The sequence below is a fragment of the Etheostoma spectabile genome, chromosome 13 (assembly GCF_008692095.1).
Source record: "Etheostoma spectabile isolate EspeVRDwgs_2016 chromosome 13, UIUC_Espe_1.0, whole genome shotgun sequence".
NCBI classification, from domain to species: domain Eukaryota; kingdom Metazoa; phylum Chordata; class Actinopteri; order Perciformes; family Percidae; genus Etheostoma; species Etheostoma spectabile.
The window spans coordinates 7,749,484-7,762,574 of record NC_045745.1 but is presented as its reverse complement, the minus strand read 5'-3'; the positions used below and the strand labels follow the sequence as shown (position 1 = coordinate 7,762,574).

Here is a 13,091-nt window from a genome sequence, read left to right as displayed (position 1 = left end):
TATGTGCCAGACGTACTGTAGGCGCCACTGTTACCTTCTTTACAAAAAGACTCGCTGACATTATTTTTACAGTGAATTGAACATTTCCAGGGGTCATTAGCACAAAGTCATCCTTTGCACGGATAAATTTCAGAGAAAGGTCGACACCATTTAGCATAAGTTTTTCTTGAAAAAACAAATCGGCATGTATGGGGGCTATTAGCTCAACAATTCGACTTTCAGCTGTGTATTCACTCCGCTGCACCAGGCCTAGATTGCGTCCGGCAATTGATGTATCGTCCATCTGACTGCTAGTGTCTTTGCAAAACAACCCGGTACTAAATTGTGTATCCAGAGTGTCCTTTCCATAGTTTAGCAAACACTCAATCACCCCACGATATGCATATGTGTTTGAAGATTGTGTTATCATTCTATCACCCAAAATAATATCTACTTGGGAAAACAGTGTACATCCTGGATAGTTTATAAATCCCACATCGGTTGCATTGGCTAACAGCGTACCATCAGGATTCGTAATCCTTACACGCAAATACACGTATGAGTCGTTAAGGTCAATATAGTCTTCTCCAGAGGCAGATATGAAAAATTCAATTGGACCTGTATTTGTCAGGGCCGACACAGGTGGTATTTCTGTATAACATGATTTTTCAATAGATGTCTGTGTATAGGGGACCGTAAATAGATCCAGCTCTGTCTTCACACACTCATCAGACTGATTATGAATGAATGCCATGATCAAATTCCCTCGAAAGAAAAGAAGATGATATGTTTATATCGTCTACTCTAGAAAATGTCTTTTACTGAACTCCGAGAGCGTCGGGCTGGAGTTCTGCGCCTTCTGACAGCTGTCTTCTTTTTGACTGTACTACTTTTTTTCCCAGCGTTTTTATGTCTTTTAGATGTTGAACGGCGACGCCCACATCCTGAGGGTGGACGTTTTTGAGGTCTACGGCTGTACACTATAAGGCCATTTCCCTGTTGTCTAGCTGATACAGCATTTCTCACATTGGATACAACATCCCCAATAATTCCTGTGGCCGCTGTTTTCAGGTGTGGTTTAGCCAAATTAAACCCCTTTTTTAAAAGTGGTACAGCCATACGAAATAGATTCCTAAATATACCACCTAACCCATTACCATATTGTGTACTTGTTCCAATAAATCCTGGTAATTCACCACCTGCTTGGTTCATGTAATATGACATATAGCGACTGTCATCACCGTTGTAAGCTTTACGCATCATTTTAATGATGTTTCACAGGTCGAAAATGTAGTTTGACTATAACTTTTCCGTATGAGAATGGAATGAGTTCACTCTGGTCGTCACGTAGTTCAATTTGTATGTCACTGATGGTTGAGCGCGATAGTGATGCGTAGTGGGGAACGTCGTAACTCAAAGTGGGCATCCGTCTACTTTCATCCGCTATATTAATACATCTGAGGAGCGGAACGTTACTATCCCCCACTAGTTGATAATCTACAATATCGCTATAAATATATATGTTATATCTACCAGCATGTATGTCGGCGGGGTGTGGAGCGATACTAAGCTTTTTTTTACAAGGGACAATATTTGAAACATATTGTCAGGAACAAAACCAAGTATTTTGGCTAATCGACCTTTAAACGTCACATTACATCCACCTCCACCAGAAAAGAATACCTTATTCGTAACTACGTTAAAACTCATATTGACATGTGCTACGGCGGATGGCCATACATTTCGAGTTATACTCTTTAACAACACTCTGGACAGAGTCATACCACCCCACTGATAGCTTAACATAGTGTCTCTCAAGACTGTTCAGGTCAAAGATTTCCACTTCAGAATCCTCTGCTGAAAAACTGGACCAGACACGAGGATATTGGATTTCAATAAGTCCTACTTCATAGGGCTGCTGTAGAATAATCGGTTTAGCTAACTTGGTTCTGAATTGCCATAACTTATTATTTGGATACACAGATAATGAAGAATTGCTAGGCAGCGTGACAAAGAATCCATTCTTATTCATTGTAACCTACTCTTTCCACAGATGTGAGTAAATGACCGGTTTACACAAACTACATCCTATTTTATTTGATATCCACAATGTCTTTTTCAGAAACCCATGAATTGAATTTCTCCGGCCACGCCAACCATTTCACAAGTGCCATACGTTTACGTCCCACCTGTTTTCTTTTCACAACTTTCTCTATTTTAAATATCTTATTCTTGTCAATGATCACCAGTTGTAATTCAGCCTCGTAGAAAGTTCCTGTCAACATGTCGCCACTAACATCTTTTAGCTTATAAACCGGAGGTATGCGGCTTATAAGCTTTGCTATTATAAAAAACTCATCTGTAAACGTTTGCTTATAACCTTTTCTAAAAACCCCACGGTTTTTTGAGATCCTAACTCTATCGCCAAGTTGATATTTAAAGGTCACCAGTACAGATGGTTTCCCTTTGTACAGATTGGTAAAGACATCACTCTCATTGTTTTTATTCACAGAGGATGGGGCCATTTTTATTGATCTATGGTATGAAGAATTGTAAGCAGTAACCAGGTTGGGAATTGCATCAACATACCTTCGAGAGTTGATGGATGTTAAAAATCGCCACATACGTGTTTTAAACGTCCTATTGAATCTTTCCACAACACTTGCTTTTGTCTCATTTGATGTTGAGAAATGGTGAATTTTATATTGATCCAGCAAATTACGGAAAGTGGTATTATAAAATTCTTTTCCCGCGTCTGTTTGAACTTTCTGTGGTATCCGACCATCATACAGTATTTCTTTAAATGCATTTGCGACAACTGTACCGGTTTTGTTTTTAAGACACCTGACCCATGCAAATTTAGAAAATACATCAATACAGGTGAGCAGATATCGCACATTATCATTTTCTAATGAATATTCACTCATATCTACCAGATCAAGCTGAAATTGTTTGTCAATTCCATTAACAACTACTCTGTTTCGTGGGAAATTTTTTAAAGCGGGTGCATGCAAGGTGTATGTGTCCTGACGCTGTAAAAACTTTTGAACGACAGGAAATGTTGGGGTCACGCCTGTACACTCCTTGACTGCATGACGGAGCTTAGCCACACCACCTAATCCTCCAGGGTGGGAAGGATCGTAGTATATTTTTTCCATAACTCTCTCCATGATTCGTTTAGATGAAACTGATCTCATTAGATTTGGGTCATACATTTTATTTACATCACACAAAGTTATGAAGACATGTTCACACATTCTATAACAGAAAGTGTTTTAGCTAACTCACTCACATCCGTTTTAGTGATTATGAATATATGTAACTCTTGAAAATCAGCTAACATATTGTTACATTGTTTTTCTCTTACATACAGACTCACTGTATCTACAAGCATAGTGTACAATGTTATCATGTGGTGTGTTTTCATCCGTTCAAAGTTGTGTGTGATACTATCTATGACTGTACAAAATGTTTCCACCACATCCTCCCGTGTTAATAATAATGTTAGCAACATTTGAATCACTTCAGACCATGTCAAAACCTTTAAATGAAAAACCCTCGTTAATAATCGAAAAAATGTGACCGCTAATGAAGTTTACTTTTGACCATCAAAACGCGTTTATCGGCTGTAACTCCGTGATGAAAGAAAATAACAGGAAGATATTTGGCTGATAGGAGGAGGTTAACATGCTCTATGTTCAGACCTAAAGAAGTCTGTCTATCATCATTGCACTCGGAGAAAACTGGAATGTTTCATCCGTCCCGCGTTTCAATCGTCCCGGCTCTCCCCTACCTTTAGGTAGCAGGACAACTGAAGTTGGAAAAAAAGTCACCACCGCAAGACTTGACCGCGTACTTAAAGCCAGAAATCCACACCCACCCCTACGTCACGCTTTTTAACGCCTAACCATTGGGTCAGCACACCCACACATACACTCACAGACACACCCTCACAGAATACAATACGTCACTCTATAGCTAGCAAGCTAGCGCTGTTAGCTAAAAACGGACTAAAAGTAATAACCTGATTAGAAACATTGACTTACCGTAATTATTCTTCTTCTTTTATGCAATCATCAAATTCTCCCATTCATTCTGACGGAGTGCGTGCGCAGCTTCAGATAGTGGGCCAGTTTCACCCCCCCCTAAAAGGTGTATTGAAATGGGGGAAATATGCTAATTAGTAGCCCCCACCAACAGGTGTATTGAAATGGGGGAAATATGCTAATTAGTAGCCCCCACCTAAAAGGTGTGTTGAAATGGGGGAAATATGATAATTAATACCCCCCCGTCAACTAGTGTCACCTAATAACTACTACTTGTGAGCTATTTAAATTAGCGGGAGACACGGTTCCACCTCAATTTCTTTAACCAGTGTAACTTTTTAGGCATAAATGCAGCAGGTTCATCCATTAGTGGTTGCTTCATTTGTTTGAATAAGACCATTTTTTATGTTTTTTTGTTGTTGTTTAGTGGCTCAGTGGTAGCGCGGTTGCCCTGCCCCTGCAGTCCCATGTCGAAGTGTCATTGGGCAAGACAATTAACCCAGAGTTTTGTTCTGAAATGAAAATGAATCAGAATAAAGTTTATTGCAAAGTAGGTTTTTACATATAAGTCACTTACCTCTTGTTCTAAAACCTTATTCATAAGTTTTTTCAGTGATTTTTTACAATCTAATCCTGGCTGGGGATAAAGCAGAATTTATCTACCAAGGTAGTTGCATTGATTGCAAAACGTAGTAGCACAATGTCCTGATGTAAGCAGGTTAAGAAATGGAGACAAAAAAAAAGATTCTGTTGGTTACCAGCTGTTTGATAGAGATAAATCCCCCTCGTAAGCAGGATTGTCAAAATTTACAAATCTACGTTATTAATGTGAGCCTTTTGTTAAATCCAAAATAGCAGTGAATCAGGTTGGTGACTCAATGGAGTGTCGCCTCGCCGGTGGGCATCATCTTCTGTTGATTTTCATATGTACTGTGTCATGGACTGTAAAAACAGTGGATGTTGCAGCTGTAATGTCACCCATCGGTTTGTGGACGGGTGTTTTGAAGCCTTGAGTTTGGCATTTGGCCACCGCCATTTTGATCTTTGAATCTAGACGTGACGATTTTTGGACAAAGAGTGGAGCTTGGGAGGATGACGCAGCTTTGCTAGCGTTGTTTATGGTTGCATTGGCGCTACACTAGCTAAATGGGAAAATTGCTAATTTTTAACCCTTCTGACAAGAGTCATCTGGTGGAATTTTACTGGTAGGTAAACAGACCACCAGCCATTCATTTGCATGTATGGCAGACTTTCCCTTAAGTTCCCAGCTAACACTGAATAAGACATTATTAGGCGAACAAAATCTTTTCATTTAACTGTGATGAGGTGAAAACACACAGTGAGAGGGTCAAAGTTTAAGATAAAAACACGGACACACCTAAAACTTGTAGCAATTCAGACCATGAACTCATTATGAAAAGGTTTTGGTATTGTTGTTAGTGTTAGTGTTGGAATAAATGTTAGTGTTTGTATTAAATCAAGTGAGAAGTAGGGTCATTTTCCTATTAGTCTCGTGTAGTGGGGCTGTCTTGAGTGCAGAACTTCAGGTGTTGAGATCTTTAACATACCCCCTTAGTATCAAATTAGCTCCACTCAGACCAAAGCCCCTCATTAGCTGAGCTTATTTAAGGCACCTGTGCAATCATGATTGTCTTATTGGTCTTCTCTGTCTACTAGTTGTCTCATTGGACCCTTTCTGTGATATAGGTAGGTGAGTAGATTGAGACCCTGTGTTATGCTTTTAGGAAATGTTTTTTTTTTTGTTTTGTTTTTTTACACGTAGATTGCCTATGTAGATATTTTTCTTAGTTTACTGAGCTCAGGGTGAAAGGTAGGAATAACCAGCAAGTTAAGATGACTACTGAAAGCAAATGTTCCTTAATCTGTGTAATGTTTTTTAACAGTATGACTGTTTTCCTATGTAGTTCGTCAGCCTTTTTTTTATTTCAATTAATTTACTATGATTATGAATTTCGTATGTCTTTGATTTTTGTAGTTTCTTTTTTCAGCGGAGCTATTTGCCAGCTTGTGGTGGAGGCTAGGCATGCGACTGTGGGTCCCTGCAGTTTTCCAGTGATGGCACTGGAACACGACTTCAGTGACACAATTTGCAGTGAACCGGTCTACATTGACTTATCAATTAGTGAGCACATGTGGTAGGGAAATTGATTCACACTTGCAACACACGGAGTTACCTTGCCTATCCACAGCTGGCCTCTATCCACTTCCCCTTTTTATTTGGTAAGTATAAGTATTTGTTTTAAAAGAAATTAACTTTTTAAATTGTCAACATGATAAACTATTTCTCTTATACCTACATTTGTTTGTAATTTGATTCACCTACCTTTCTAACCACTCTCTTTTCATTGCACTGTTGAGGGTACACAGTGACATTGCCTTGTCCGTAGATGCCGAGAATCCTACGGTTTGAGATCCTTTTGGCCGTCACAGCGGTGTTTGACACAGTGGACGATGCAGTTCTCCTCACGCCTTGAGAATTGTGTAGGCATCAGAGGCTCGGCACTCAAACAGTTCAGCTACTATCTATCAAATAGGAACTTTTCTGTTATGATTGGGGACCTCTCCTAAATGTGCTGTATTTATTTAGCGCTTTTCTAGTCTTAACAACTACTCAAAGCGCTTTTACATCATACAGGATACATTCTCTGTATCCATTCACACACATTCATACACTGTGGCCGAGACTGCCGTACAAGGTGCCACCTGCTCATCAGATAAACACTCACACTCCGATGGGCGACTTGGGGTTCAGTGTCTTGCCCAAGGACACTTCGACATGGGACTGCAGGGCTAGGGATTGAACCCCCAACCTTCTGATTGGCAGGCAACCGCTCCGCCACTGAGCCACAGCCGCCCCTCGTCAGTTGCTCCTCTCTTGTGGGGTACCACAGGGATCAATTCTTGGCCCTATTTTGTTTTATTTATATATGCTGCCTTTAGTGGCAACTTACAGGAATGCACAACCTGTCTTTTCATTGCTAAGCAGATGATTTGCAAATCTATTTGCCTGTGAAAGCAAATGACAGTGTTGCACTAAACTCCCTGCTTGGTTGTATCACTGATATTAAGTTGTGGCTTTCAGACTTTCTTAATATGAATGTAACATGGAGTTTATTTTCTGTACTCCAAGCGTTCAGAATGGTCCAGCTTTGAGTTTGGAGCTCTGGCATCTTACACTAGATCAGGTGTCAAAAACTTGGGTTACTTTTGATTGCATCATTAAATTTGATTGACAATCAGTAATGTTAAAATGAGCTTTTTCCAGCTTGGTCTGCTGGTTAAAGTTGAGCCTTTTCTGAGCAGGCATGACCTAGAAAAGGCCATTCATGCTTTTATTAGTTCAAGGTTGGACCACTATAATGCTGTCTATGTTGGTCTGAATCAGACATCCGTCTCACGCCTTCAACTTGTGCAAAAATACTTCTGCTTGCTTTTTAACAAATACAACTAGACGTACACACATCAATCTTGTTCTCTACACCCTGCATTGGCTCTCATTGCATATATAAATGATTTTTTAGTTTTTAGTTTTTTTTAAGGCTTTAAATGGTCTTGCCTATGGAAGAGGATTAGGGCCACTGGTGAAAATTTTTTGTGAGTTCTGACTTTAATCTCAGAATTCTGAGAAAAAAGTCAGAACTCACAAAAAATGTTCACCAGTGGCCCTAATCCTCTTCCGTACTTGCCCTGGAGTATTTGTCTGAAATTTTAACTTTGCAGGAGCGCAATCGGTCATTGCGGTCTTCAGATCAATTGGTTTAAGAAGTCCCGAGGTCCAGGAATAAATGGTAGGGGTGATCAGGCTTTTGCAGTTGCTTCCCCGAGACTCTGGAACTAGTTACCCCCTGATGTTCACTGTTACAGATGTAGCTCTTTTTAGATCCAAACTCAAAACGTCTGTTTGGTCTGGCTTTTAATACGTAGCAGTGGTGTGACAATTTCATTATTTCTTTAACCTTTTCAGATTTTACTGTTTTCTAAGTTATTTTATATTGTATGATGTGATTTTACTAATTCTGTTAAGCACTTTGGATACCTGCTGGTTGCTGTAAAGTGCTGTATAAATTTTTGATCTCCAGTCAATCAATTTCCAATAAAGATTTCTTAAAGGAACAACTCGTCTTGCTTCAGTCAACAAACCTGTGCAGCCTTTTTACAAAAGGGTGTTCGTTAAAAGAGAAGTAAATTCAATTCAATTTCAATTTTATTTATAGTATCAATTCATAACAAGAGTTATCTCAAGACACTATACAGATAGAGTAGGTTTAGACCACACTCCAGAATTTACAAGGACCCAACAGTTCTAGTAGTTTCCTCCAGAGCAAGCAACAGTGTGACAGTGGCGAGGAAAAACTTCCTTTTAGGCAGAAACCTCGGTCAGACCCAGGCTCTTGGTAGGCGGTGTCTGACGGGCCGGTTGGGGTTAGAATGAAGAGTGGCAATAACAAAAATAGAAAAAATTAGTAGTAAAGCATATATTTGGTTAAAAGTCCCCAGGTGGCATTGACAGTAAGAATCTGGCAGTTACTCCTGTAGAGCCATGGCCCTCGCCACTCTTGTTGCCAACTTTCCTCCACAGCTCGACTATTTTAGTCAACATTTTATGGCAAGCCATCCAGTAGTTAAAAACAATCCAATAAAAAATCTCATTTTTTCAATGCATCCTGAAGGGACCATCTACAGTATTTGTATACCTACCAAATGTATGGCAAACAAATATTCCAGATTTCAATCTGTAAGTGGTAGACCCATTGACCAATAAATGGACATTGACAACAATTTGTTGAATGGAACGGTTTAAAAACTTAATTTTCAGTGGGAGGTAGAGTCTCTGAGGGGTTTAAGTTGTGAGTTTCTCCTACAGTACCACCAACAGCTGAGAATGTATCTCAGCAAAAAACAGTGATTCATGCCCATGTCTTGAGACAAAACTAGTGAACTTTTACCTGACAGCTTGACATGGAGTTTAACGCTTAACTTTTTTTCGGTAAAACACCTTTCAAGGCTGACTTTACCTCATGTGAATTTGTCAATGCAAGAATTGGGTGAATGTACTGTATATTAAAATAATTACAATTAAATGTGTTCCATACTAGGGAATCAAATTCCACTGTAGGCTTGTGGTTCATTTTCTTTGTGACTAAATATGGTAATGTATGTACTGCCACCAAGTGGCCAGAGAATCCTGTTTGTGGATGATATAAATCTGGCAGTAATCACATTGTCTGATATAATGCAGGGGGTGGTAAGTGATAACATCAGCATGTAATAGTGTTGTAAAAGGAACTTAATGATCCCTGAAATACATACTCAACACACTGACAATAATATTCCACTTTTAAAATGGAACAGTAGATTTCACAAAATGTTTTTTTTTTCAATATGCATCATATCAATTGGTCACATGATTTACATTTTGTTGCATGAAAAAATACAAATATTTATTGCTAGGCAGAAACTTCTTCATATTTGGTTGTTTATAAAACAATTTCATGAATCAATGTTGTTGGTCACCCTTTAGTGTTTTTACCAAATAAAAAAGGTTTTAAAAATATTTAAACTGACGAGATTGTGTCTGACTTTGTCTTAGGGAAACAACTCATTCAAATGTTATTAAATTGGCTCTTTTTTTTCCTTCCATTTCCTGAAAACTGTTTTGGACATACAAGGTTTTCACCCAATGACAATTTATTAACAGCACCCAGGAGGTGAACTGGCATCTCTCCAGCTACCAATCCACACTCTGTACTTTGGTCTGTCTTGGGACAATGTAGTTTTCCACCCAACAATAATGTACAAATCTTAAATAAATAAATATGTATTAAAATTGATTTTACAGATGTAAAGAAAATCTAGTTGACATTAGGAATCTTGTCACTTGTAAAACAGTTAGGTCCTTTGGATGCATTGCAGCCCCAATATGTCAACAAAATGTCACAGAACAAATTGACCTTAATGTAATTATAAAATCTGATCTGTCTGAAGTTATAAATATTGACTTATTTATTATCCTTATTGCTGCGGCTGTTTAGCTAATAGTGTGAGTAATAGCATGATTAGCAATCTGTGCATCTACAAATACTCCATTGCGTGTCAAAAGGACTTCATGACATGATGCAGCTTGTCTTTGTTTTCACACAAAGCACGACACTGTCTTGTCAACACTAGCCCGAGGGTTAAAGAAGTGTGTGACTAAAGATAGAATATCACTCAGAAAATAAGCTTAATTGACAGACAATGAAATCAACAAATGTGGTACCTTGGTCAGCTCCTCCTGTTATACTGCCCATAAACTATAGTTTCGCTTCCATATCACTTGTTTCGTTTATGCAGTTCATACCTCACTGAATAACTATCAGTATGGGCATCATGTTGTATCATCATAAATAGTCTTGTTTGGGGATTTTTTAGGGGGGTGGCTGAGCAATCAAAGCAATCTTCTCCTGTCATCTATATAAGGAAAACTTCTTGAGTCACTGACTCAGGAAGGTGGTTGCTCAACACGCCCACTCCACAATATGTCTACTTGTCAGCCTATATAACAGCTGACTTCCAACACAGAAACACAAGTGGCATCCAAGGAGGAAGCATGAGGTCTTTCAGTCTGTGCATCATCCTGAGCCTGGCGGTGGCAGTTTACTGCGTGCCGGTATCACAAGTCACTGATCAAGATGTACATGATGCAGAGGTGTGTATCTTTACTTCGTCTTAAAAGTGCTCTTACGATTTTGCATTTAAGATGTGTTCAAGATTGGGGTGAACTATTTCTTTTTAACTTGTTCTGAAGATCAATCCTGACCAATAAGTATTCTCATCTTCTTTTACAGAGCTACCTGAAGAACTTCTTCAACCTAACAGAGGAGAAAGGTCCAACTAGCAGACAGGGGATCAGCCAGGTGAGCAGGAAGCTGAGTGAGATGCAGAGATTCTTTGGCCTCCAGATCACCGGGACGCTGGATGCCGACACCCTGGCGGTGATGAAGAAGCCCCGCTGTGGCGTCCCAGACACCAACATTGCCAGGTTCTCCACGTTTGGAAGAAACCTCAAGTGGCAAAAAAACAGCCTTACCTACAGGTGACTGATCTGAAAAGAAAACATGTAAGAGAAAGTTAATGTAGGCAGTGCATGTCGTTAATTATTTAAATATAACTAACCCTTTTCTGTCCTACAGGATAGAGAACTACACACCTGACATGTCTGTGGCAGAGATAGATGACTCCATTGAGAAAGCTCTTCAGGTTTGGGCCAAAGTCACTCCTCTGAGATTCACAAGAATCAACAGTGGCACCGCTGACATCATGATCTCCTTTGGCCGCCGAAGTGAGTGCACAATCACTTTCAGTGGTGGAAGAAGTTCTCGAATCCTAGCATGTAAAATCTTAATCTAGTAATGAATAGTGACTTAAATAAATGTAGTGAAGTGTAAATAGGATATTTCCCTGTGACACATTTTGGACTAGAAGTATAAAGTAGCATACCATTTAAATACTCCAGTAAACATAGCTCAAAAAATGGTGTGGGGTGGGGCGTTGGGGTAGCTTTGTTTTGTACTACAGCCCCAACGCCCTGAATCTTTGAGGTTTGACAATTACCTTCAACTTTGCGTCCTTTCCCCTCAGTCTCTCTGGCTGGACCGACAAATCAATTGAGCTAAAGTTTCATTGCTGGGGATATATTGCAAGTAATTTTGTGAACTCTACTCCAGCACAGTAAAACAAAAATAGGTTTCACAATAAAGTGAAATCCTAAACATTTGCTGTGTTCTGCTCGTACAAATGATGACAGTTACAATTAGATTAAATAAAGACTAAAACAGGATGTAGGCTCCACAGGATCATGTTTTTCCCAAATGACATACATTTTTTATATCTTAAAATAATGCATGTAGTGCCATAAATGAGAGAAAAAAATTGTCCCTCCTGAGGGTGGGCTAAGCCCGAAAGTCTGGCTCCGCCCCTGCTCCAAAATGCCACTATGATTCAGACTAGCTGAATAGGAAATAGCGTGACGTATCTATTTTCCAGGATGTGTTTGATTTGTTATGGTACATATCTTAGACTACTTGTTGACCCCTCTGTTGTAGCACATAGCCTAGTGTGGTTCACATTTTAGTGACAAATCCCTTAATTACAGCCACTGATTGCAGTGCTGTTAAGTAATGTGTATCTGTCAACATAACAAAGAGACAACAAACATTCCACCTGCGGCCGTACTTGAAGCCATCTTGGAGCCGTCTGAACTTGTTTTCTATAGTTTGCACAACATGACATGAGTTTGTTCTTGTTAACAGCTCATGGGGATTATTACCCCTTTGATGGCCCTAGGGGCACTCTTGCCCATGCCTTCGCCCCATCCTCTGGCATTGGAGGAGACGCTCATTTCGATGACGATGAGAAGTTCACTTTCCGCTCCAACAGAGGTAAGTTTGTTATTTATGACCAGCATTGTGTCTCTTTTACTACTAAGGATCTGTCAGTGTATGTTTTGACATGCTATGATCATAGAGAGGAGCTGTATCCTTTGATTTTCCTTGGTGTCATGGTTTGTTCACGCATCCTTAAAGGAGAAGAATTCCTTAAATTAGAAGATAGATTGGGGAGCCACAGCTTTGCCCAGTGTCCCTGTCTACCAAACAGTAGCAGAGGACAGTGCTAGAAAAAACTAACACATGTTCTTTGGATTGATGAGGACAAAGAGAGGCTAGAGTATCAATGAAGAATTAATTAAAAGGTTTAATGAAAGAGTATGATGAAAGCAATATGACAAAGAGAATAAGACACAAGTCTGGACAACATGGTCCCTTTACAGAGACATATCGAACAGCCCCGAATCATTGTAAGTTTCAGAATTATATTCACTGCACCTTGGGCGCGGTTCTTTTTCACCTGGTGTATCCCATTCTAATTGGTGCGGCATTGGCATGGCGACGTGTAGGACATGACTTATTGGCTTCTTTGCTGTCCAGTGAGGAAGGACATGGCTGAGAAACTCTCACAAAAATACAGGAATCAACATTCCATTGTTTTAGCCTAGTCTAAGACACC

The 13,091-nt window shown here is 39.5% G+C and overlaps 1 protein-coding gene across 1 annotated transcript in view; it reads left to right on the top strand.

Moving 5' to 3' along the window:
• The first annotated feature begins 10,577 nt into the window (after positions 1-10,577).
• The window catches only part of LOC116700829 (collagenase 3), a 7,767-nt gene continuing 5,253 nt past the window's right edge, over positions 10,578-13,091 (top strand). The window contains exons 1-4 of the mRNA XM_032534301.1: positions 10,578-10,734; positions 10,874-11,121; positions 11,219-11,367; positions 12,338-12,466. Coding sequence (XP_032390192.1) covers positions 10,636-10,734; positions 10,874-11,121; positions 11,219-11,367; positions 12,338-12,466 — 625 coding nt within the window. The 5' untranslated portion in view covers positions 10,578-10,635. The remainder of the gene's footprint in view (positions 10,735-10,873; positions 11,122-11,218; positions 11,368-12,337; positions 12,467-13,091) is intronic.